This window comes from Candoia aspera, chromosome 1 (genome assembly GCF_035149785.1).
Source record: "Candoia aspera isolate rCanAsp1 chromosome 1, rCanAsp1.hap2, whole genome shotgun sequence".
NCBI lineage: Eukaryota > Metazoa > Chordata > Lepidosauria > Squamata > Boidae > Candoia > Candoia aspera.
Window position 1 is genome coordinate 308,150,223 of NC_086153.1, and position 27,599 is coordinate 308,177,821.

The window sequence follows — 27,599 nt, forward strand, 5'->3', positions numbered from 1 at the left end:
ATGGATATACCAACTTTCCTGGGAAGTAGTAGCAATATCACTATGAAGGAAGAAAAAGCCAAGCCAGGTTAAGAATTAAAATAGATTACTTTGGAAATGACCACCAAAGGAAAGAAGCAACTGAGAAATAGCCCAGACAGTATTCAACAATGCAAAAAAAAAAGGTGGGGAAACAACAAAACAAGGTAGGGAAACAACAAAAAATTGTCTCTTTCCTACCACACCATGATTCTCACAGAGCTGTAAGTACTCCTTTTCTTAAGAACAAGCTTGCTACCTTGAGAAAGGAAGGGTCTATGTCCTCTCCGAAGGTGGTTGAGGAAAGACAACACTTGCCCACCTCCATGTCACTCAACAAGATATGTTATAGTCCTAGTTGCCATCAGCCACGAAATATTGGAGGGAATAGAAAGGAAAGGCCACACAAAAATTACTCTTCATAGACCATCCTAAAGGCACTAGGAGAGCTTTGTCTATTTACAGCTTCCCCAGTTGTGGCTATTTTTGTTTCCCTAAACAACATCCTATCTAAACTTGATAAGCTCATTCAAGCTCTAACAACACCTGGTGCTAGTAGTTGCCATGTCACAACATCTAACCATGCAAGGTCCTCTACTAAAAATCAGTCTGAGGGTATAGCCAGAGGGCTTCAAAAGAACCAGGCTCTGCTGTCTATCCCTTTAATAGCCTGTTTGCTAGGAATCTCACACATCGGAAAGCAGTAATAAATCTGCTAAGCAAGCTCCTAAACTGACATCCCAAGCACATACATCTGGATACATGTCACTTTCTGCCTAGTTTTCTAGGGTTTAAAAGAATGTTTTTCATAAGCCGTATAATGTACAGAAAATGTTTAGGATGGCAGAAACTGACAAAAATGCAGTCTTTTCCCTTCTCAAAGACATCCCAGCCCGATTCAAGTACTCTCTCCTCACTTGCTTAAGGCTACAGCCTTCTGTCCAGAGCGGAGGATAATTACTTCAGAAAGCAGTGCTTCGGGGCAGAGAGAATGCAACTATCCTTCTCTCTCGCCAAATGACCATTTTAAGCTCAGTTAATAGATATTCAGAACAGACTCCAGATTTTAAAACAACAAGCCTCCCCGTTGATCTCTCTTATCCCTCAGCTGGACCTGACTGACAATACCTTAGAGGAGAGTGTAACTTCCCAACTTAACTGTTCAATGCAGTGGCAGGAAGGGGAAATTATTCTTGTAGGCTTTGACTTACAACAGAATTAAAGCAGTATAGTATATTCCTCAAAAGCAAGATTTTCTCTCACCTGAGATATTGATTCTGATTTAGATTCTGATATACAAACTAACTTCTTAGATAATAATGAACTATCTTCTTAGCGTTTTTCCCATGCTATGGCAGGGTCCGCTTGTCAGCATCTGTCTCCATTTGGCTCAGTCCAAGGCATTTTCAGGGGTGGCATTCATGCACTCCCCATAATAATGAACTATCACCCCACTTATTTAGAGGAAAGCTGCTAACTCAATTCTCAGATTTTATTGTAAAGTCTACTATATATTGTAATAATAATAATGGCTGACAACAACTTAGTTCTTCCTAATCAATCTCCTACATGCCCATTGTCACCCTCAGAACTGGATGAAGCTGTTAATCATGAAATCATGAGGAAGAGGTCACCAAACACTCAGAAGCTGCTTATAGATGATCCAAAAGAGAGGGAACCTTCAACTTCAAGAGCTGTGTTACAAAGATGGAAGTAGGCTAGTGCATTGCAAACAGAGTACACCATATCAGAGAGGTCTCTAAGAGAGCCAGAATCTTCGTCTTGCATTTCCTATATACAGGGTTCTCCTCAGAGCCATATAGAGGACTGATACGAGGCCCACCAGAACAAAGCTACCCTAATTGGTTGGAACATGGTTGGACAACCAGTTGGTTGTCAAAATGTAGAGATAACTTTGTAAGTTTCACAACTACATTTGATATCATCTTGCTGCAAGAAACTTGGCTTCCAACTGATTTGGCATTAAATAGATATACAGCTTACTCTCTAAATGCTGTATCTCAGGAAGGTAGAGATAGACCTAAAGTACCTGCCTTAGGTATATCAATAACCACCAGCTTGAATGTAACAACTAATGAACTCTTGTCACATAAATACTATGCCTTGCCAGTAAAGATTCAATCAGGACCCTGTACCTTAATAATAGTTAGTCATGCCGGCCACATGACCATGGAAGTGTCTACAGACAAACACCAGCTCTTCGGCTTTGAAATGGAAATGAGCACCGCCCCCTAGGGTCGGACACGACTTGGCTTAATGTCAAGGGAAACCTTTACATTCCACCACTGAGAAGAAAATATGAGATCAGGAGCTTATGGAAGGAACTGGAATACTACTTAAATAATTTACTTAATGCATCCCCATTGGCATATACAGTATATTGATAGGGGGAGACTTAAATTCCAGGCTTGGTCCTGACGATGAAACTCTATATACACTATATCATCTCCACCAACCCAATTCAGTTGAGTTCCTTCCGTGTTCAAGACAATCAAAGGAACTGAAAGCAAACTCTGTAGGCTTATGCCTGGCCCAAACAACTAATAGGCTCAATCTTTACATCCTGAATGGGTCCCTTAAATCAGACTACCCTGCAAAGCTTATTATCTGGAATTGTATCTGGACATCTACAATGTAAATTGTATCTGGACATCTACAGTTCCTTGATTATTTTAAAGTTTCCCAAGTTGATAGTGATCATTACCTACTCACTCTATGCCTATAACCCCTACTTCAGTGTATCCCCACCAAATTAATGCACAAGTGTAATGTTTTCCCAGCTACTATATCTTGTTCAGTAAAATGGACCATTCAACTTGATAATTTAATTACAGAACTAGCTACTATACACTTCTCACACATGCACTTCCTATTTGCTGCAACTGGCTCAATCTGTGACCTTCTAGAATTATACAATAACCTTGTGCAGGAGCTTCAGAAACATCTACTTCGAAACAACACAAAATCTACAAGCAGCCTGCACATCAATCAAAACCATAGCTTGACACAGACTGTACAGAAGCCAGGAAAAGATTAATAGCTACCTATAATTCATATAAGGCAAATTATAGCAAAATTACAGTACAGGATCTTCTTAACCAGAAGTGATGCCACAAGCAATTAATTAGGCAAAAGAAAACGGAGGACATGAAAGCATTATGGACTTGCCTTATTCAGTCAGTTAGAACAAATAACTCATCCCTTTTCTGGCATATCACTGCAGGACACCCTGGCCTATGTCCGCTGGATCACCTTAATTGCCAGAAATATGGGGAAACTGCTACAGGGAACTCTACAAAGACAGTTCAGTGTCTAATAGATCCCCCTATGGAAGAGCTGCCTTTTTGGCAACCAGTAAAATCCAAGGTGGTTATGGTTCTAATTGCCCAACTTAAATCAGGGAAGGCACCAGGTGCAGATTCTATTACACCTGAGCTAATTAAAAATAATGCAGCATGGTGGGCCCCCATCCTGGCATCACTTTTCACAGCAATTGATAAATCTGGCTGTATACCTAAGGACTGGGGTCTAGTGATCATTGTGTCTATACAAGAAAGGTAATAAGACTGACCCTGCCAATTAACTACTTATAAGCCACATAATATTATAAGTAAACTTTATGCAAGATATCTTCAGTGGAAGCCCAGAGATTGGATGGAACAGGAAGGACTGTTGGCAGAGGAACAAGCTGGTTTTAGGGAGGGTCATTCAACAATTGACCAATGTCTTATACTTCAACACCTTATCAAGAAATACATCTCTCGGAATACTGCTTCATTTTATGCAGTCTTTATTGATCTTAAGACAGCATTTGACTCTGTATCTAGGATTAAGCTATGGAACAACCTGTGTATTACCACCAATTGCCAACTGTTGTTTCTTATTTGTGCATTACACAAAGAAACAACACTTAGAGTGAGATGCACCTCTCAAGGACACCTGACAGCATCCATTCCAACTACCAAGGGCATAAAACAAGGCTGCATACTGGCAGCTCTCTTGTTTAATTTTATATAAATGATGTGGTAGAAAGGTCGAATAACCTGAACTTCCTTCCACCCAAACTAGCAGAGAGACATATTACTATACTGCTATATGCGGATGATGTAGTAATCCTCTCCAGGATACCCACTGGTCTCAAGAGAGCTTTGAACACCTTTGCACATCATTGCAAAGAGAGCCAGCTAGAAATCAACTATTTTAAAACTAAAATAATGGCATTTGCAAATCAGCCCAAAAAGTGCTCCTGGACTATTAGCAATCATGCTACTGAACAAGTTTTTAATGCCTGGGGTAATCTTCCAGGCTAATGGAAATAAAAGGGTCCCTGCTAACTATGTTTCACAAAATGCACATGGGAGGGCAGCAGCTTTTTAAAGATTTCATCATTCTGGAGGAGATCAGTTTACACCTGCAGCCACTAAGCTTTTTGAGGCCAAACCCCTAGTTCAATTACTATATGGCGCACAACTTGGACCACCCCCCCAACCCTGCACCACTGGAATTTGTTCAGTCTAAAAATTTTAGAGCAATTTTCCAAGTTCCTCACTGTGTCCCCAATGCTTTACTACTCATGGAGGCTGGAATGGTGAAAATGGAGACTAGAATATGGCAAATACACTACTGGTCTTTTAGCCAAAATTGTTTGTATGTAACTTTCCTAATTATCCTGATATTGTCAATTTAGTTTTGGATATTTGAATACCAATTCCCTTGTGCTGGTTAATGACTGCAATACAGTTATTTCTTTCTAGAGTAGCATTGGGCACCCAAGTTTCCTGAATCATTCCTGCAAGTTCGGTATATTAAGAGCTTGGCCTCTTAATTTGGATTAAATTTGTCAGATTTGTTCAACCGTAATAAAATGCAATCTTCCCATATAGGACTGTGCAGCAATTCCCAAAAGGTGAACTTTATTCTCAGGAAAGAGGCTATGCACTTGGCAGACAGGAGCCGGCTGACACCTGTTGAAAATATGCCTGTCTTTCAGTTGGTTAGCTCGGTTAGATCCAAACCAAATACGCGGGTATCAGACGACCATAGATAATCTGAATTGTGCGTCGCAGACGAGCGTCTGCTGCTAGAACAGGAAGCCTGCTTGCGGGGGCGGGGGCGACTCACGACCAAATCAATCAATACGCGGCGGGCAGAAGCCCCCCGCGGCTACCCCATCGCCTTTCCCCGAAACCCCCCTCGACGGAGGCGGCGGTTGCAAGCTTTTCTCCGCTCTTCCGGACTGAGCATCCGACGGGAGGGCGTGACCACTCGAGGCGCGCAGGCGACTCCACGCGCGGCTGTTCCCTCGCCGAGACTGGCGCCAAGGCGCCGATCTTGCGGGCACTGGTGCCGTCGCTTGGCTCGCCTCGCAAGCCTTTCGGCCGACCACGTTCCGAGAAAGCTGAAGGCAGCCGGGCAGCCGAGACGGCGCCGCCATCCTAGTGAGCTGGAATTGGCAACGCGCCCCCAGCTGCTCCTGGGGGAGGCCTCTCCCCAGCTCCCCAGAGACGCGCCCGCGTCGGGGGACGGCGGCGGCGATAGTGCCCTGACTACCAGCTTCGCCACCTTCTCGACGAGCAGCAGCTCTGACTCCAGCAGCACCATGGACCTCTCCTTCATGGCCGCACAGGTAATGGACAGCGATGGCGGGTGGGGAGGGGTGGGGAGGGGAGGGGTGTCCTCCCTCTGTCGGCTGAAGGGTGCTTCCTTGGGTCCAGGCTCGAATCTCCGCCATCCTCCGTGGTCGTTCTTCCCGCGGCTGTTCAGCTCTTCATGGAGGTCGGCAGGCGCGAGCAGCGGGAGCGGAGGGAGCAGCGGTCGAGGGGCGGGTTCGCTCGCTCCCCGCGCTTTGTCTTGGCCGCAGCCAGGAAGCCCTCGGGTGGGGAAGCAGGCACTTCCAGGCTGGGCGTTTCAGGCGCAGCGACCGTGTCGCTTTTGGAGCAGGGAAGGCCGCCCGCCCGGTTAATAGGCTTCTCTTTAGCAGATCACCGAAAATGGGGAGGTAGTGGGGGAAGAAAAAGCCTTCGGCAAGTTTTTGATAAAAGAGTCCCTTTTAAAATATTTTGCCTGAAGAAGATAAATGACTGCGTTATTGAGATCTGCAAGTAAATTATACCATTGCACAATTGTTTGGTACCTCCGAAAGCCTGATAAATGTAGAATACTTTGATTATCTTGGGTAGCATGGGCATCTTGGGTTGAGTATCTTGAGTAACCTTTAGGGGGAGAGATCATCATGGAGAAAATCTATGTGGTCGCTAAGAGTGTACAACAAACATAATCAACGACATCATCAACCTTTAGGGAGGAAAAAATATCCCAAACTTTCAAAATGCCTCTGTTCCTAGAAATATGTAAATATATATCAATATATCCTGAAGGTGCTGTGCTGTCCTGTCAGGTCTACTCTGAATTCAGAGCACTGACCATCCTTGAGAGGTAAAACTACTACGTTCTTCAGTGTAATTGCTTTCCTGTATTACCCAAAAGGGTAGAAGGAGTAAAGCTTAAGTAAAGGATTAAAACTTAATTTTCTTATGTGAAAGAGAAAAATAACCATATGTTGATTAATTATACATTTCACCATCTGGTCTGTTGGCTGACCTCATGTACTGGTGCCTTCTGACTGAAGAATAATTTCCTAATTCTTGCCTCCCCAATATGGTACATTCCAGATATGAAGTGCTTGCTTTCCTACCTACGATCAACATCCACCATAGCCTGCTGCCTTCAAAATCAGTTGCACTACAACTCCATTTATTTTCCCAGCTAGAATGGTTGGAGGTGAAGAGAGTAATAGTTCCACCCTATCTGGAGGGCATCAGATTGGGAACGGACATCATTTTATTTATTTGTTCGTTTGTTTGCTTGCTTGCTCGGCACATTTTTCCACCACCCATCTCAAACACGACTCTGGGCGGCTCATATTTGTTTCTTACAAAAAAAAGTTGGCATAATTAACATTCTTCAAAAGACAAAAGAAATGAACACTAGAGCATAGGTGCCCTCTTGAACAGGTCTTATGTGTATTTCCCAGCATGCTCTTTGTTAGAGGAGAGAGAAAAAATACCTTTAATAACAATAAAAACAGATCTAATCAAAGCTCTTTCGGTTTTGTTCCCCCCTTCCCTATTTTCAGGTAAAATGAGCCTTTAGAATTTATTTCAGAAAATGTGTTCAAAAGCTTAATTGGGAGTTGCAGCAAATAGAAGTCATGTAATTAACCATTTCTTTGTTTTTAAAAGTAGCATAGTAACAACAGGACTAGAAATACTGCTAGTTGGATCATTTTTATTTTGCAAAGCTTCAAATTTCTACCGGGTGATATCATGCTAATTCAAATTAGATTACATTACAGAGGGATGAAATACTTACCTTGGGATAATGATAACAATTAGGCATCATGCTTGAACAAATAGGATTTTATTAAAAGTAATGAAAATGCCACCCACTTATGTAGACAGTTTTTACTTTATGTGTTTGACTAACAATGAGAACAGAAAGGGTTTTATCCAGAATATGTATTGTGTTGTGAGACCATTTCCTTCCACCACAGATGTGTACACATTTAAATATTGCATTTTCTTTTCTATTGTATACTCAAATGGTTGGCATTTCCATTTTCGTATACATTTATAGCTGGATCACTTTAAATGTTAATAAATAAGTATAAATTCCTGATATTCTCTTAAAATATTTTATGCAGTCTTGAAATGTAAAATAAATCTGATATGACTTCTTGCTTTAATATTTGTAATGTTTATGAAAATGCCATTCTTGTATAAAAAGGATATGCTTTTGTTTTATTTTGGAAAGAGGTGAATTTCATAATTTGATATAAACTTGAGCTGTTCCACTTTCAGCTGATAATTATATGAGGTGGTGAATTGAACTGAAAGAAGAGTAGACAATTTGGCATAGCTTGGTCTCATGTTTTATATTGTTTCTGTCCAGGTATTTTACTACACTGCAGTAAAATATTACAGAGTAAGCTATTCCCATTCAGTGTCCCCTTTTTAAAAATTCCATTCCACTCCCTCTGCAATGGCCACTCAGGATTCCATAATCACTGAGCAATCTTCATTCCCATTATGTTTCTGGTGGGAGGGTTCCCTATAGATTTTCTTTGTTCTCCTGCAAACCTTGAGGTTTTATCAAATCAGCTAATAAATCTGTCTTGTTTCTGGCTATAGTGTTTTAGGAACATAAATAATGTAAACTGAGAGCCAGTGTGATGCAGTAGTTAAAGTGTTAGACTAGGATTGTGGACAGCCAGGTCTTAGTCCATGCTTAGCCACAAAAGCTCAATAAGGGACTTCGGTCCAGTGACTTTTTCTCAGCCCAACCTACTTGTTGTGGAGAAAAATGGAAGGGAAGAGTTCTAAATATACCACTTTGAGCTTCTCAGTGAGAAGTGGGATATACTGGAAATCTGGTAAGTAAGTAAACTCTTTGGAACTTGCTTCCCCCAGCAGTTTGTACAGCCAAATCCTCTTTGCATTTTGCAAGTTAAATTAGTCTAGTTAAATTAGTATGTTTATTCCACGATGATTGTGGGAACCAGCATAGGATTTTGTTAGTATTATATATTTTGTTATGTAATTTTCATTTTCTTTGTTATTCACCACCATAAGTCTACCAGGATTGGAATGGATTATAAATTGTGTTGATTGTAGCAATACTCTTACCTTGTCACCAGTAAATCCTATCCTGTAGGTTGAGACTGTGTTGCTGAGTTTCTTATAGCTTTGGTTATTTGGGAGGAAGTAGGGAGAAGGAATATTATTCCTCTTTGATGTGAAAGCTTCTCTCTACTTCCAACCTGTGAATATTCTCAGATATGCTGATTGCTTAGGAGCAGCATCTCTAGATATCTTGGACTAAAATTCTCATTATCTCAAGTTTGCATGTGCAACGAGAAGAGATTGTGGAAAGCATCTAGTAAGAGTGCATTACTTCCCACTGAATGTCTCTGAGCATATTCAGAAAGTGGACTAAAGCAGTCTTTTCTGAGGTAATTTTTTGTGCCTTTGATTTAATTGTAGTTTAGGAGGAACTAACAGCTCTACAGTGGTTAATCCAGAGGGGCTGGGGCTGCATCTTGTATTTCAGGGGAATATTTTTTTAATAAGTTAATGATTCTGATGGTTCCAATAAGCTTTATCATGTTTTGCACTTTAGCGCTACAGGAAATTTTGCCACTGACTTTTGGAAAAAATCCAGATTGAAGCATTCCTGGTAGATGGTTGCCCATCTTTCATTTGAAGGAATCCAGTGAGATGACCTCACCATGGTTCAAGTTCAACTGCTCTTACCTAATTTTCAAGTGGATGACCACCTATTGAGTAAAGGGAATCTCTCTTATGAAACTAATCTAGTATTTCCCCTTCTTGCCCAACCTCCCCAGTAGAATATTGAACATTATTCTGTACAGTCAAGATCTAATGAGTATTTAAAAACTAGGCTAAATGATTTCCTATATGTAACATAATAACTTTTTATTTCCTTTTTTCTTTTTCTTTTCTCTGTTTGTATGTACATTCCCTCTTTTTTTTTCTTTTTGGTTTCTCTCTATTGTGTATATATTAAAACAATCATGCAAACAAACAATATAACCAGAAACCGCAACAGCATTAGTCTCAGTCAGAGGATTTATTGGTAATCAAATTCAAAAGCTACTACAATCACTTTATGTCTTTACAATGCACTGAATCATAAATCCATTAATCATATTTTAGCCTAGTGTTGGCCTAGTGTTGCACAAACTCAGCCTGTTTGTGGTTCAGTTTGTGGGTATCGAACCCCGAAAAGTGGGTTAATTGATCAGCCATGGTTGAGTTAATTGAGGTTAAGCATGCAGTACAAATGTAGTTTATGTATTTCAGTCATGAATCTTCAGAAGAGGTTCCATGGCTAACAATACCAAGAATGCTTAACTGGTGTAAGTGTAACTTAAGGTAGTGAAATAAGTTAGGTATGATTTTTAGTGGAGCTGCTCTTAAATATGACTAAGACTTTACCCAACCTATAGTCCCAATAAGGCATGATGCACTGAAATTATATGCATCAGAGTAGCACCAGTAGGGTTGGCTGTCCGTTTAAAGGAAGCTCTTATTCTTAATAAAGATTCTCTTATATAACAAAAATTATATCTATATTGGATGAAACAAAGAGAACTCAGTGTGATTTTCATAAAGGAGCTCAACTCTGAACGGTTACAGACATGTAATTGAAGGGAATATTACCTTTTCTGAAACAAGCATGCCAACTGCAACTAATACTCTGAGGCCTGGCATCTAAATTCCAGATGGCTTAATTCTTGGTAATTCATCTCTTTCAATTCTTTTTAGATATCTATCCTCCAAATTAAAACATTAGAAGCTATTCAGATGAAATGTTGAATACTTTTTTAACTCATCACTGCTATACTGGCAAGATACAGAGTCATGTAAAAACTCTTATTTAGATACTTAAAGTGAAATGCAGTGACGTGGAAAGTTAGGATGACTGCATCAAGAAATTCAGCAATGTTAAATGTGTTAGTACAGGTTTGGTCTTCAAAGGAAATGCTTCATGGCATAAAATCCCTTCCAGAATAAGGAAGGTTAACCTTTGGTACTGCATAGAACTGTCAAAACATCTGTCAATTTTTATATTGATTAACGATCAGTTGCACAAAAAGAGGGAATTGTGGGTGCTTCTAAGGTAGAAATAAAATGAAATGAAATTGGATTTCTGGTAGAGATTATTCATGGCAGAAGCAACATAAACTTACATAGGTACCTGCATGCTTTAGGGGTTTCTAGTCTTTTGGGGCTGGTGGGCACATGTGGAACTTTGAGAGTATCTTGTGAGTATCTATAAATATTGCCACTTTTTGCTATGAGAACATGCATTTTGTACAGTTACCTATTACTAAATTTCTTAATTCTTCTTATTTAATTTGTTTCTTTTATTCTATTTTTATATACAGTCTATTAATGTTCTGTGTTTTATATTCTGTACTTTAATATGGCCTAATGGCTAATCAATAATAATCTAATCTACTAAATTTCTGCCTTCTTTTTGTATCTTCCTGATTTTATTCTTCTTTTTAAGATTGTCCTGATCTTGTTTTTGACTGTTATTTTTTGCAGTGCCAAAATGTATTTCTGGTGCTGTCAGACCCTTAGATGTTTCTGGCTTGTTTATTGTGATGTCCTCTATATTTCCTATAGAATTTATTTCCATAGAAAACCACATCCAACAGGTTCTTTGCATTCCACCAGATTTCTACTAAGCTCATGTTCTACTTTAAGGCCATGTTTGTAGTTTAAAAACACCTATAAATGTTCTCTGTCTCCCATTGTCTTCACTGTGTAATATTTTTCTATATGGCCATTTATCCTCATTGGCTTCCTATTAATGTTATTATGTGTTCATATGTTTATATCTATTCCCATTTGGGTAATTATTTTTCCTGAGCCAGATGCTTCCGAGCACCTGATAGCTTTCCCCAAAAATCCCCCTAGGCTCTTTTACATTTGAAAATGAACTGCCAATAATCTGGAAACCATTCCTTTTGTACAAGGCTCCTTTGTCTCAGAATGGTCCTTTAATGCCTGACAAATCTAAACCTATCATTCCGACAGCATAATTTTATCCACACACCAAAATTTCTCATCTGGTCTTGACATGAAACAGGTAACATTTTGTAGAAGGCTATTTTGGAGGTCCTGTCTCTCAACTTAACATTTGACACTCAAGACCAGCCAGAAATGGTTATAGTTTGCTTCATTCATGCTGATATGCATCATGACTCCTGGCTGTACTCCAACATTATTTATAGAGAAAACATGTATTCTGTAGCACCATAGCAGGCAGGCACTTCACCAAGCATTCACTATTCAACCTATCCTATTTTTGCATGATATTTTCTAAAAATGTGTATGTATTTTCATGCGTGTCTGCATACGCACACAAAAATGTGTTTTTGTACATCAAAGAACTGTGCACAAAATTGGGAGTGCTGTGAAATCACAAGTTAAGGTATACAAAGTATTAAAGCAAATCTTGGCTTCAATTTGAAAAAGCAAAACCACAAGGCATCCCCCAATGTATAGGGAACAGAGAACAGCAGCCATGTTGCTTTGACTCAACCAGCCAAAGGAGCTTTGGCACAAATATATTGCCTGCTTACAAGCTTCTTTCTTCAGGGCAAGACTGCAGGTCGAAGTAGTTCCATTCTTCCTTCATGCTTCACCTAATGGTGCACGTCATCTCTGCCATGTGAAGTGAATCATTAATGGGGTGTATGCCATTTTGCACATCCTATTGCACTTATAAGTAATTAGTTAAATTTAAAAAGTAATGTAATTAAAAAGTAATGCACACAACATGCATTTTTGCCTCTATTTGCAAATGTAACACAAATTCAGCCTGTATGGGAACTGAACTAAAAATTAAGCCTGTATTTCTTATTTATAAGCACTGTCACTTTTGTCCCTGCAGAGTTCTATTTGAAATTCAAGATTTCTGAAACTGCCTGGGCTTCTCAGTTGTCAGTGTTGACAGGTTTATATCCTTTGGGGCTTAGCCCTGGAGCTTCTTCTAAAATACTATATTACCTGTGTTTTGAATATCAATGTATGATTAATAAATTAAATCAGTGGTAATTCAATCAGTGGATAGTGCTTTTTCTCTGTATAGATGCCCAACTTAGTACTTACTATATATACTTAAGTTATTACCAGTTAGGTTTTATCATCAGGATATTATTAGCTGGCCCTCTTCCTTCCTTTATATAGCACGATGGCTTGATTCACATGACTTGCATCCCACAATATGATAAACAAAAATTGATTGATTGATTGATTGATTATGTGCCATCAAGATGGTATCAACTCTTAACGATCAAATAGATATACCTTGATATGTAGAGGTCAGTCTATATTCCAGTAGTAAACAAAGGAAATATAACAGAGTGTGCAAATTATCATACAACATCCTTAATTTCACATGGTAGCAAAATAACGCTTAGAATCATCCAGTGCAGATTAGAGCCCAACATAGAAAAGAATATGCCAGATATTCAAGCTGTTTTTAGAAAAGACCAAGGATCATCAGCATTATTGCTGATGCTCACAGGATAATTTGGTGTTGGAGAATAATCCAGAGAATATCATGGACAGTCAAGAAAACAAATAAATGGATCATTGAACAAATCAATCCAAAGTTCCTGAGAACTTTGACCAGGCTTAAATTATCATATTTTGGTCATATTATGTAGAGATTTAGCTCTCTTGAGAAGTCTGTAATGCTGGGAAAGGTGGAAGGAAATAGAAAAAAGGACAACCAGCAAAAAAGTGGATGGCTGTACCCCTGGAAGACTTGAAGGCCCAGGCTGGGGACTGATAATCCTGGAGGAGATCTGTCAGTGTGGTTGCTAAGAGTCAACACTGACTTGATGGCACATAATCAGTCAATCACTATATGTACTTTTCCTACGTGATCATGCGAGTTCTACTCATTTATAATTCTTAGGGAACCTATAATTTGCCCTTAGTTTGGAGGGAAATGTCACTTTCAAACTTTAATCATATTTATCAGTGTAGCTGATATAACATTGTGTAATATTTAAAATTGATTTTTCTCCTTGTTAAGGCTTGATGAGAGGAGGTGTCCCCCATTTTTTTTCTGCTGTGGCACATGTATAATGTGAATACTAAACCAGCAGGGGGAGCTCTGATCACGCCTTCTCAAAACTTAAGGGAACTGAAGACAAAGTAGTCATTATCTCTTCAGAGGGAGCAGGAGCAGATATGATGGTTTCCTGGTTGCTCTTTTTACTTAGGCAAAATTTTGCATACACCTGACCTACCTAGTGCTTGATTTGAAAATGTTTGTGATAGGTAGACTGTTGGGGCCTTCTAAATTTTCTAAATGTGGAATCTAATTTATGTCCAAGTAATAGTGTTCTCAGGAAAGATCTCTTTTAGATTTTGAAGAGGACTGTATGTTCTGCCAAGTGTCCAGGCAGTGATTAGGTGCCCAGACAATTGTTTTTTTTAGATCCAGAGACAATAAGCACCCCAGTGAATAAAGAGATTTTAAGCTTTATTATTAATTTAAGCAAACAGATTTAAACAGAAACACAGTTTAGACAGATTAAACAGAAGCATAAAACACATAACATAAAGAAAAAGCATAACATACCAAGCAAGATGATACCCCATCTCCATAGGCTGTCAGGAGCCGCTTAATAAGGACAGCAGAGATACCCCAGGATGGCTCAATTTCCAGAGCACCCAGCGCTCAGGTCTGTGCAGAAGCTCCAAACTCCAAAGGCAATCCTCAGGTTTTTATCAAAGTCTGGCCCTAAAGCCTCGTGACCCTGCTTCCGTGATACAGAGACTGCAGGATCTGACCTTGACTGGGTAGTTCCCAGGGTCTGGAGTACCTGTTTAATCCAAGAAAGCAAAGAAAGCAAAATGGCTGTCTGATGACACTAGAAGTAGCCCAAGAAAGAAGGAAAGCAAAAGGCAACAGCAATAGGGGGAGATATGCCCAATTAAATGCAAAATTCCAGAGGTTAGCCAGAAGAGATAAGGAATTATTTTTAAACAAGCAATGCGTGGAAGTGGAAGAAGACAATAGAATAGGAAGGACAAGACCTCTTCCAGAAAATTAGAAACTTCGGAGGTAAATTCCAGGCCAAAATGGGTATGATCAAAAACAAAGATGCAAGGACCTGACAGAAGAAGAAGAGATCAAGAAAAGGTGGCAAGAATATATGGAAGACCTGTATAGGAAGGATAACAATATTGGGGATAGCTTTGACGGTGTGGTCAGTGAGCTAGAGCCAGACATCCTGAAGAGTAAGGTTGAATGAGCCTTAAGAAGCATTGATAATAACAAGGCAGCAGGAGACGGCATCCCAGCTGAACTGTTCAAAATCTTGCAAGATGATGCTGTCAAGGTGATGCATAGCATATGCCAGCAAATTTGGAAAACTCAAGAATGGCCATCAGACTGGAAAAAATCAACTTATATCCCCATACCAAAAAAGGGGAAACACTAAATGTTCAAACTATCGAACAGTGGCACTCATTTCACATGCCAGTAAGGTAATGCTCAAGATCCTGCAAGGTAGACTCCAGCAATTCATGGAGCGAGAATTGCCAGATGTACAAGCTGGGTTTAGAAAAGGCAGAGGAACTAGGGACCAAATTGCCAATATCCGCTGTATAATGGAAAAAGCCAGGGAGTTTCAGAAAAACATGTATTTCTGTTTTATTGACTATTCTAAAGCCTTTGACTGTGTGGACCATAACAAATTGTGGCAAGTTCTTGGTGTTATGGAGATACCAAGTCATCTTGTCTTCCTCCTGAGGAATCTGTATAATGACCAGGTAGCAATGATAAGAACAGACCATGGAACAACAGACTGGTTTAAGATTGGGAAAGGAGTACAGCAGGGTTGTATACTCCAACCCTACCTATTCAACCACAGAACACATCATGCAACATGCTGGGCTTGTTAAATCCAAGGCTGGGGTTAAAATTGCTGGAAGAATTATTAACAATCTCAGATATGCAGATGATACCAGTTTGATTGCTGAAAGCGAGGAGGAACTGAGGAGCCTTATGATGAAGGTGAAAGAAGAAAGTGCAAAAGCTGTTAAACCTCAAAAAAACCAAGATTATGGAAACCAGTTTGATTGATAACTGGCAAATAGAGAGAGAAAACGTAGAGGCAATGATTTGTATTTCTAGGTGCAAAGATTACTGCAGGCGCTGATGTCTTTTCAAATGTTGTAATACTGCTGCTTGTCTCTTCTAACAGCCCTTGTTAAATTCCTTCCTGAGATCTTTATCTTTCTTTGGCTTTGGCTTTTCTTCCCCTTTTAACAATTTCCTTTTGTTCTGACATCCAGTTTGCTTTTTTCTGTTTTTAGCAGCCTTTTTTTCATATTCATCCTTAACAGTTTCTTTAAGTTCTTCAGCAAAGGATCGTTACCTTGTCATGGTGCTGGAGCTTGAGCACCTCAATGATGCCATGAGCTAAACCGTGAAGGGCCACCCAAGACGGGAAGGTCATGACAGAGAGGTCAGACTAAATGTGATCCCTGGGGAAGGTAATGGCAACCCACCCCAGTATTCTTGCCGTGAAAACTCAGTGGATCAGTACAACCAGAGATATGTTGGTATACCATCGGAAGATGAGACCCCCAGGTCGGAAGGTGGTCAAAATGCTACTGGGGAGGAACAGAGGATGAGTTCAACTAGCCCCAGACATGATGACGCAGCTAGCTCAAAGCCGAAAGGACGGCTAGCGGCCGATGGTGCTGGTGGTGAACGGCGTATCCGATGTTCTAAGGATCAACACACCATTGGAACCTGGAATGTCAGATCTATGAGCCAGGGCAAATTGGATGTGGTTATTGGTGAGATGTCAAGATTAAAGATAGACATTTTGGGCGTCAGTGAACTGAAATGGACTGGAATGGGCCACTTCACATCAAATGACCACCAGATCTACTACTGTGGACAAGAGGACCACAGAAGAAATGGAGTACCCTTCATAATTAATAGTCAAGTGGCTAAAGCAGTGCTTGGATACAATCCAAAAAATGACAGAATGACCTCAATTCGAATTCAGGGCAAACCATCTAGCATCACAGTGATCCAAATATCTGCCCCAACCACAGATGCTGAAGAAGCTGAAGTAGAGCGGTTCTATGAGGATCTGCAGCACCTACTGGACAACACACCTAAAAGAGACATTATTTTCATCACAGGAGACTGGAATGCTAAGGTGGGCAGTCATATGACACCTGGAATTACAGGTAAGCATGGCTTGGGAGAACAAAACGAAGCAGGACATAGGCTGACAGAATTTTGCCAAGACAACTCACTCTACATAACAAACACTCTCTTCCAACAAGCTAAGAGACGGCTTTATACATGGACTTCACCAGATGGACAACACCGAAATCAGATTGACTACATCCTTTGCAGCCAAAGGTGGCAGACATCTATACAGTTGGTAAAAACAAGACCTGGAGCTGACTGTAGTTCAGATCACGAACTTCTTCTTGCACAATTTAGGATCAGACTCAAGAGATTAGGGAAGACCCACAGATCAGCTAGATATGAGCTCACTAATATTCCTAAGGAATATGCAGTGGAGGTGAAGAATCGATTTAAGGGACTGGACTTAGTAGATAGGGTCCCGGAAGAACTCTGGACAGAAGTTCGCAACATTGTTCAGGAGGCGGCAACAAAATACATGCCAAAGAAAGAGAAAACCAAGAAGGCAAAAGGGCTGTCTGCTGAGACACTAGAAGTAGCCCAAGAAAGAAGGAAAGCAAAAGGCAACAGTGATAGGGGAAGATATGCCCAATTAAATGCAAAATTCCAGGGGTTAGCCAGAAGAGATAAGGAATTATTTTTAAACAAGCAATGCGCGGAAGTGGAAGAAGACAATAGAATAGGAAGGACAAGAGACCTCTTCCAGAAAATTAGAAACATTGGAGGTAAATTCCAGGCACAAATGGGTATGATCAAAAACAAAGATGGCAAGGACCTAACAGAAGAAGAAGAGATCAAGAAAAGGTGGCAAGAATATACAGAAGACCTGTATAGGAAGGATAACAATATTGGGGATAGCTTTGACGGTGTGGTCAGTGAGCTAGAGCCAGACATCCTGAAGAGTGAGGTTGAGTGGGCCTTAAGAAGCATTGCTGATAACAAGGCAGCAGGAGACGACGGCATCCCAGCTGAACTGTTCAAAATCTTGCAAGATGATGCTGTTAAGGTAATGCATGCTATATGCCAGCAAATTTGGAAAACACAGGAATGGCTATCAGATTGGAAAAAACCAACTTATATCCCCATACCAAAAAAGGGAAACACTAAAGAATGTTCAAACTATCAAACAGTGGCACTCATTTCACATGCCAGTAAGGTAATGCTCAAGATCCTGCAAGGGAGACTTCAGCAACTCATGGAGCGAGAATTGCCAGATGTACAAGCTGGGTTTAGAAAAGGCAGAGGAACTAGAGACCAAATTGCCAATATCCGCTGGATAATGGAAAAAGCCAGAGAGTTTCAGAAAAACATCTGTTTCTGTTTTATTGACTATTCTAAAGCCTTTGACTGTGTGGACCACAAAAAAATGGTGGCAAGTTCTTAGTGGTATGGGGATACCAAGTCACCTTGTCTGCCTCCTGAAGAATCTGTATAATGACCAAATAGCAACAGTAAGAACAGAGCACGGAACAACGGACTGGTTTAAGATTGGGAAAGGAGTACAGCAGGGCTGTATACTCTCACCCTACCTATTCAACTTGTATGCAGAACACATCATGCAATGTGCTGGGCTTGAGGAATCCAAGGCTGGAGTTAAAATTGCTGAAAGAAACATTAACAATCTCAGATATGCAGATGATACCACTTTGATGGCTGAAAGAGAAGAGGAACTGAGGAGCCTTATGATGAAGGTGAAAGAAGAAAGTGCAAAAGCTGTTAAACCTCAAAAAAACCAAGATTATGGCAACCAGCTTGATTGATAACTGGCAAATAGAGGGAGAAAATGTAGAAGCAGTGAAAGACTTTGTATTTCTAGGTGCGAAGATTACTGCAGATGCTGACTGCAGTCAGGAAATCAGAAGACGCTTAATCCTTGGGAGAAGAGCAATGACCAATCTCGATAAAATAGTTAAGAGCAGAGACATCACACTGACAACAAAGGTCCGCATAGTTAAAGCAATGGTGTTCCCCATAGTAACATATGGCTACGAGAGCTGGACCATAAGGAAGGCTGAGAGAAGGAAGATCGATGCTTTTGAACTGTGGCGTTGGAGGAAAATTCTGAGAGTGCCTTGGACTGCAAGAAGATCAAACCAGTCCATCCTCCAGGAAATAAAGCTAGACTGCTCACTTGAGGGAATGATATTCAAGGCAAAACTGAAATACTTTGGCCACATAATGAGAAGACAGGACACCCTGGAGAAGATGCTGATGCTAGGGAGAGTGGAGGGCAAAAGGAAGAGGGGCCGACCAAGGGCAAGGTGGATGGGTGATACTCTAGAGGTGACGGACGCGTCCCTGGGGGAGCTGGGGGTGTTGATGACCGACAGGAAGCTCTGGCGTGGGCTGGTCCATGAAGTCTCGAAGAGTCGGAAGTGACTAAACGAATAAACAACAAGTTCATTCCACAGTTACTCTGGTTCCTTATCAATGAAGTTCAGGACTTCAACGTGATTCCTGATGTTCTCCTTGAAAATGGTTGGTAAATCCCCAAAATTGTATTGTGGTAAGTGGTTGGCTTTCTCCTTCCACTTCAGCCTGATTTGGAACTTGCACGTGAGCACTTTGTGATTTGTCCCTAGTCAGCCCCTGGCCACACCTTTGCTGTTATAACCGAGCTCTTCAACTTGCTTATACCAATAATATAGCGATGTCCAAGTATATAAGCTTAATTTTGGTTTTTGAAGATGATGTTAGCAATGAAGAAATCATTGGATTGGCAGAAATTGATGTGCTGTTTTTCTGCTTCATTTCATTTTCCAACTATGTTTTCCTCCTTAGCATTTCCAACATTGACATTCCAGCCTCCAAATACAAACAGCACAACTTGCTTGCATGTTCTGTCAATTTCAGACTGATGTTGACCATAAAACTCCTAAAACTTCCTCTTCTGCATGAATGGTTGGAGTATAAATTGGATACTTGTCATATTAAAGGGTTGGCCCTGAAATATAATTGATATTATTCAGTCATTGACTGAATACCAAGTAGTATCCTTATTATATCCTTCCTTACTATGAAAACAACACTGTTCCTTCATTGTTTTTCATGTTCTAAGTAGTAAAGTAAGAGCGTTAGGCAGCAGCATTGCAACCAAAACTCTCCCCACAATCCGAGTTCAATCCCAGTGGAAGCTGGATTCTTGAGTAGCCGGCTCAGGTTGACTCAGCGTTCCATTCTTCCAGGGTTGGTAAAATGAGTGCCCAGCTTGCTGGGGAAGGTGATGACTGGGGAAGGCAATGGCAAACCACCCTGCTATAGTCTGCCAAGAAAATGTTGCGAAAGCGGCGTCCCCCCCAAAGGTCAGACATGACTCGGTGCTTGCACAGGGGACCTTTCACCTTTTACCTTTCAAGTAGTAAATAATAGGATCTTCTGACTGAAGGTGTCCAGTTCCTATTCATTTCAATTTGCTAGTGCCTATGATGTGAATATGTAGTTGATTCATTTCATCTTTCACTGTGTTGAGTTTTCCCATATTCAAGTTTCTCTGTCTTTGCAGTTTCAGGTCTTAATTTCCTGCAAGGCAGTATTAGGAACTAAACATCCCAAAGTCTTTAATTTAACCATGTCATAAACACAATTACTACTCCAAAAGATCCTCAGCTTTTCCTCAGTAGCATGTTGAGTGTCATTTGACCTGAGGGGCCCGTCATCCAGTACTATATTATCAATCACTTTATACTGTATATCTATGTGGTTTTCTTGTTAAAGTACCAGAGTGTTTTACTGTTGCTTTCTCCCACACAGTATGAAATGATGCCTTTGTCATTGTCACTAAACTGATCATTTGCTTCCAGCATCTTCCTATATTGTTGCTGCCTAATACAGGTGCCTGTTTGCTTTAGCTGGGAAGCTGGCATGACCTGACCTTCATGCTTTGGGTGACCCTGCTGGGATTATATACTCTTCACATACACTCCCAGTGTTCTTTACACATCCCACCCAGGAACACACAACACATACACACTTACGCCACAATGAGGCAGCACAGTAGGACTTGACACTAATTATATTAGTCCTATTTTATGGATATGTTTGCATTCAAGTAGGCCCTGTTGTTTACTGTAATTAAACAAATAGGCCCTGTAATTTGGATAGGTGCCATGTCCAAATTACAATGAAATCTTGTAGCATTATCTTTCAAATGACCTGCTGTTCTGAGAAATAATGTAACTGCAAGATCAGAGCAAAAGTCCACCTAATATACCATCTTATTTGCTACAGTCCCAGCCAGATTCCCATGGATAGCCCTGAACAAGAAAATAGCCTTTTTCTGCTATTGCTGCTGCTTCAACCTGAGGCCCTCCAGATGTTGGACTTCATATCCCATGATTCCAAGGGAGCATACCTGGAAATTATGAGTTGATGTCCACTACTTCTGTAGAACAGAATGATGAAGGCTAGGATATAGATTATGAATAATATCCAATAATAGTTGTATCCTCTATTAATTTAACTATTACCTATTGAAGCCATCTAGGCTGATACCTGGTTTTTACAAATAGTTTATAAATCTATACAATATAGGAAATGGCTGCTCATACTTGGACCCATAAATCTAGATGTGTGCATTTTAAACACCATTAAAATGTCAAAATGATACATAAAAATAAAAGGAATTTCAAAGTAAGGATATTACATTTACTAATCCTTTTGGGAATAAAAAATAAAAACTTTTAATTGCCAGTTGGTAAACTGCAGACTCCTAAGACAGCGTTATTCAAACTTTCAGCCTTTTGCACACCAGGCTGTGCAAATATGTGATACCATGAAAGCAACAGCAATTTAAGTAGTTCTTTTCTTCCTCTCTTCTGTTCAGTAGAACAGAATTTAAATGTGTGAGTTTCTTCAGGATTCACTATTTAAATGAGGACTGGAAAACTATGCTATCATTGCAGGTGCATCAATTTAACTGTTCTACCTTGAGGTGCATTAAAACTTAGGAATACTGTGATCTAGCTTATGTAGACCAACCATGAACCATGAACCAATGGGGAATCTGGCAGATAACAGTATATAGGAAGAAGGAAGATATGGGTGTTTATATTGCCAGGTAACAATATAAAAATGTGTTCAGATGCTACTATTTGCAGATTCCTATAAATATAGAGATGTTTCTCTCAAAATGTCTTTTTAAAACGTGTGGCCTGTTAAATGCAGCTAGGCTCTTTATAAAAAGAGATAGAAAGAATATCATAAGGAGCTCAGCAAGGAAGCTGCTGCCCCGTCGCCATCTTAGCTCTGCCCCCAACATTAAGTGTTTTCTTCCCCCGGTGTTACCCACCGCCTCTCTCCAGATCCTCTGCTTTACCCTCCGATTGTTTCTTTTTGCTGTGCTTACCTCTGCCTTGCCTTCCCAAGTCTTCTGTCTCTGCTCACTGCCTTCCATCCCCTTCACATATTTCCTACATTTTCTTCCTCTTCTATTTTTTTATTATTTTTTTAATTTTTCAAGATATAATTAAAACACATAATGCAGAATGTAAGACAGACAGAACACAAGTCTAAAAAAGAAACAAGGAAAACTAAAACGGTGCAGGAATAAACAGAAAAGCCTATCAGACAAGTGGCTTCTGACCTTCTCCAGCACAGATATAAAAGGACTTAAAAGTTAATCTCTTACTATTAATTAAACATTTAGCAACATTATTTCTCTGAAATCAAACCATTCAATCATCAAAACCGAAACTCAAGACATCATTCTTTTGTGTTGCAGGCAAATAGTCCAAAAGCGGTTTCCAGATAGAAGCAAATCCAGTTAGTGTTTTTTCTTATCAATGCTGTCAGTTTAGCCATTTGCGCCAATTCCATTAACTTAATCATCCAGTCCTCCACTGAGGGAATTTGTGCATCCTTCCATCTTTGACCATATAAGGGTCTTGCTGCTGTTACCATAAAAGCAACATTTTCTTCCTCTTCTTTTGGCATCTACTTATAACTGCCTATAACTTGAATTAAGTCATTCCCCACTCAGAGTACCAGTATAATGCTGGCATGAGAAGAACCCTGCCAAATCATATCAAAGGTCCACTTAGTTCTACATCTTGTTGCCTGCAGTGGCTAACCACATGTTTCTGTTTCCACACCCAGGGCAACATAATTTTTGTGATTTTACATCCGCAGATACCTTAGACTCTCCCTCCATTAGTTTGCCACAATATCCGTTAAACTCATGTGAGCCTTTAGTTATCATCACAATGTATAGTAACTTATCTAAGCTAGCCTTCTCCACCATGGTGCCACCTACACTTGTTATACTATAATTCCCATCGTCAGTGGTCAGAATGATGACGTTATAACCGTTCTACATAAATACTGAGAAGAATGTCTCATTCCAGTTGTCTCTGTCCTGCATTTTTATTCCTTATTAGTCATCTGCTCTCTACCATATATACCTAATTTTAATCTTCACTAATCTTATTTAACACTCATTAAAAACGTGACACTTGCCCTCTAGAAAGGCTTCTTAGCTCATGTTGTCTTTTCCACCCAAGAGGCAATTTAAATGCTGTTTTGCCATCTTTTTAATATTAAGTGTCAACTTTTGGTGTCTGGCTCATAGCTTCTTCCCAAAGTAACCCTGTGTCTAACAATAGCCTGGTGACCTTTAAAGATACTGGGACTGCAATTCCCAAAATTACTTGCCAGCAGGTGGTGAAAAATTCTGGGAGTTCTACTCCCATATGACTGGAGGTTGCCAGGTTGGGGAAGGCTGGTCTCATGGATTTAAACTTTCTTTTAGCCTGTACTTTCAGGAGTGGGGAAAATAATATGGTAATATAAATCTATTGTTATACATTTTGTTTTTTATCAACTTCAGAAGAGAATTACAGGTAGTCCTAGCTTAACTACTATTCATTTAGTGATAGTTTGGACTTACAACGGTGCTGAAGAAACTGACTTACAACAGGTCCTCACACTTATGACCGTTGATTATGGTTTGGGTGCTTGGCAACCAGTTTGTATTTATGACCATTGAAGCATCCTGTGGCCACATGATCGCCATTTTCAACCTTCCCAACCAGCTTCTGGCAAGCAAAATCAATGGGGAATGACGTGATTTGCTTAACAAGCACATGGTTTGCTTAATGCCAGCAGTGATTCGCTTAACAACCACCACAGAAAGGTCATAAAATTGGGTCAGATTCACTTATTGACTGCTTTGCTTAGCAACCAAAATTCCAGTCCCAATTGTCATTAAGCGAGGACTACCTGTACATGTGCGGAAAACAACAACTTTTTGATAAGACAGCTTTCCTAATTTTTTTTAGATCTACAAAAGGAAGCATCCATAACTTCAATAAGAAATTATTCCTTGCCTCTGAATACTGCTTATTTTAATAAAATAATTAGGGTTTTTCTAGAGAGAATTTAATAGGACAAAGTTTGATGCATCAAACTTGTAAATATATTTACACAATTACATAGTTGACGAAGTTGAAAAAAAACTCCTCTGGACATTTGGCACTAGATGATTGAATTTGTGCATGTTAACTGGACAGATTTTAATAGTTCCTTCCCTGAAGTACAATTCATCCATCTTAATTCACCAATCAAAAATGGTAAGAGGCATATAACCAGGTTTGTGGCAAAGACTAGTGTGCCTCTGTTTGTGCCCTTGTAGTGATAATTGGAATAAACAGATTAGTTAAATTGCAGTCTTCTTCACAGTTAACTGGGAAGAAGTCCAACTGAAATAAATTGGATTTATTTCTGAGCAAGCACCTGTACAATTGTACCATAGCAGAAATTATACAGAAACATACAGAATTGTGTTTTTGTTTGTTTATTAATGTTTTGATATACCACAAATTATTAAGGTCTTTGTTTTTCCTTGAGAATAAAAGTTCTCAACTTTAAAGTGGTCTTAACAATTCTGAAGAGGCCAGAATTACTTTTTCAATTAGTTTCTTTCTCTTGACGAAAAAAGCCACAGATTTTTTTTCTCATTATTTTTCTTGGAAGGCCTGCAATTGTGAATGATTTATATTCTAATATTGCCATAGGAGTTGTGGTAAATTGCAAACACCAACCTGTTTCTAAGTAGGCATGTTTCAGAATGTATCCCTTGGTATCCACCTAACAGGTGCTGAAAATAAAAGTTATTTCTGCTATTTGCTACAATTCATTCTGCTTAGTGAATACAGTAGACTCTCAGTTAACTGGCACCCAGGGGGATTGGTAGATGCCAGATAAACGTAGTTTCTGGTTGCTTGAGAGTTACTATTAAACCCTAATACCCACTAGATGGCAGCGGAGAGATACAGATTTTTTTTTCCGGTTGCTTGAGAGTGCCTGTTTTTTTCTGGTTTGATTTTTGTGCCCGTTGCTTGAGAGTGCTGGTTAACTGAGAGTCTACTGTATATACTGAACTGTCTCTATAGCTGCTGCTTAGCACTCTCCCATAACACACAAATGCTGAAACAATATTTCAGAATGCTGAAATATTGGATGGTGTCTGAATTTCTCACAGAATAGTCTCTTTCTCTGATGAGACTTGGCTGAACACCTTAAAGAGAGGTACCTGAATGTTCATTCAAGATTTATAGGCTGTACTATAATTTGCAATCAGCCAGCTTTCCTATACTTGTGGCAGGCTGGGTTTAAGAACTACTTCGACACCCTTTTTCCTATACTGTATTGGTCAGCCAGGGATTTCTGCAATTATACTTGGGGACCAACAGCCATTTATGTGGCCCCTATCTCATATTTTTATATGACGATTAGCATTTTAATGAATTGTGCAAGAAAAACAACCATTCACCAATGTCAAAAGGAGTCATAGAATATTCTGGACAAGTTGAAGCTCTCTGATAATTTTAAAAGGCAGTGCTGTGACGTCCTGTGATCTTAAAATGAGGTTAGTACAACAACAACAAAATGCTTGTATATATTAGACTCCTCAGAAAATGTTTAATAAGAGGTAGCTGTAATCACCACGTTATTGGATATGCAAGTTGGGAATATTTTGCATAACATTGTTTGGGCTTATTTTGTTACTGCCAAAGTCAAGTCAAGTTGTTTAAAAGATTGTTTGTGTTAAAAATGATTATGTTCTACTTGGCTATATTCCTAGTATTTGAAATTATAAAGACTTCAGTTGTGAACTTTTTAGGCATGTGGGCTGGCTTAATGAAGAATTGCATGCTATTGGAAAGAGAAACATGGAGATACCTGATTTGTGACAGTGAATTGTGGATGTACAGTATTTTCTATCTTTGTTCTTGTTAGTTTGTATGTTTTATTAAATTGAAAATTTCTAATACATTTTTTAAAAAAAATAAAATGCTAATTTTACATCTGGGTTTCAAGCCATGTTCATATTCTGAACCATACTTTCATCTGAAGGTTAGAATTAATGGGCTTTATTTGTTGGTCAATACTCTCCCTTTCCCACCTCTAATCAACATCTCCAAGTACAAGTTTTCCTTTAAATCAGTGTTTTTCAAACTTGGCAACTTTAAATGTGTGGTCTTCAACTCCCAGAAATCCCCAGCCGGCGTGGCTTGGAAGAAATTCTTGACTAGCATTAAACATAATTTTTTTGATATAAATAATATTGTAAACTCTGTTTATTCAAGTCTGGAAGGGAAATGAATCCATTAGAGGGAGGAGATGAGTGTCTAAATCATAGCCTACTTCTCTCACTTTTGGAGGAACTGAAATGTGTTGCCTAACTACAGTCTGTCACCTCCAGTGAAAACATTGTGTGATCTGAAGCTTCCATACCAAGAGTGCACCTTAATGCTGTCTTATTTTTGGGGCCATATGGTGATATTCTACTTTTACGGGCCTTGAAGCGGGACATTTTGAGTTTCATAACCCACTCTGGAAAGCTTTCTTGATTGTTCATTGGTTTTCATGGAAGAGTAGAGCTCATGAAGTTTTGATGTCCTCTGAAAGGAAATGTTGCTGTAACATGAATATAAAACATGTTTATTTCATGCAGTACATCTGCTTAGACAAAGCTTAATTTTTTAAACATAACCTCGTCTAAAGCATATTTTTGTAGCTGTGCTGACCAGTGGAGTTTAACTACCTTCCTGTACGTAATATATGTTTACAGTATATGGCCATCTTCCATCTGGACATTAACTTTATGTTCTAAACTTCTCTTCTGCAGCTTCCAGTTATGGGAGGAGTGTTTATGGACTCACCCAATGAGGAATTTAGCACGGAATATTCTTTGTTTAATTCATCTGCCAATGTATACACTGCCGCCTCCGTCCCAAACCAGCCAGAAGAGACACCCCGTTCTTCAAATGATGCCATTTTGTTATGGATTGCGATTATAGCTACAATTGGGAACATTGTAGTTGTTGGAGTTGTGTATGCCTTTACATTCTGAGAAGAAAAGAGGACAGCCCTGGGATACAGAGTTGCTTTGCCGTCGTTCCTAAGAGCAAGTGTGTGTGTATGTATGTAGATTATATGCACATACCTATATAAAAATGTAAGTCTTTATAAATACTGGTAGGTAGAGGTAATTTCTTGTCTAAGGTCCCAGTTAAGAGCAGGTGGCAAACAAAACCACCAAAAAACCCTTTACAAAAAAGACTTTTGTAAATTGTATGGGGATGAAACATAATTTACAGCATAACCAATTAAATATGAATCTAACATGAAAGGTCAATGCACATAAAAGGAAAAGCAGATTTATTCATCAAGGGCTCTATTGTGAATCTGTAGGTTACCTAAACAACCTTTGGATTAGATATTGGCCACTTCTTTTCTTTTTTTAGTGTAAGCACCCCACTTCTTAACGTTCT

At 39.6% G+C, this 27,599-nt stretch overlaps 1 protein-coding gene across 1 annotated transcript; it reads left to right on the forward strand.

The window, feature by feature from the left end:
* On the forward strand, positions 1 to 27,599 carry C1H14orf132 (chromosome 1 C14orf132 homolog). Its single transcript, XM_063288996.1, has 3 exons — positions 1 to 67; positions 5,106 to 5,665; positions 26,954 to 27,599. Exons 1-3 carry the CDS (start codon positions 1 to 3, stop codon positions 27,176 to 27,178), a joined length of 852 nt encoding a protein of 283 aa, XP_063145066.1. The 3' UTR covers positions 27,179 to 27,599.

What these genes read in the sequence shown, in the direction of transcription:
- C1H14orf132 (XM_063288996.1), top strand. Translation starts at nt 1, where the DNA reads ATGGATATACCAACTTTCCTGGGAAGTAGTAGCAATATCACTATGAAG. An exon ending in GGAAGAAAAAGCCAAGCCAG is followed by an intron (nt 68 to 5,105) that starts GTTAAGAATTAA and finishes TGTGCGTCGCAG; the next exon opens with ACGAGCGTCTGCTGCTAGAA. An exon ending in TCTCCTTCATGGCCGCACAG is followed by an intron (nt 5,666 to 26,953) that starts GTAATGGACAGC and finishes TCTCTTCTGCAG; the next exon opens with CTTCCAGTTATGGGAGGAGT.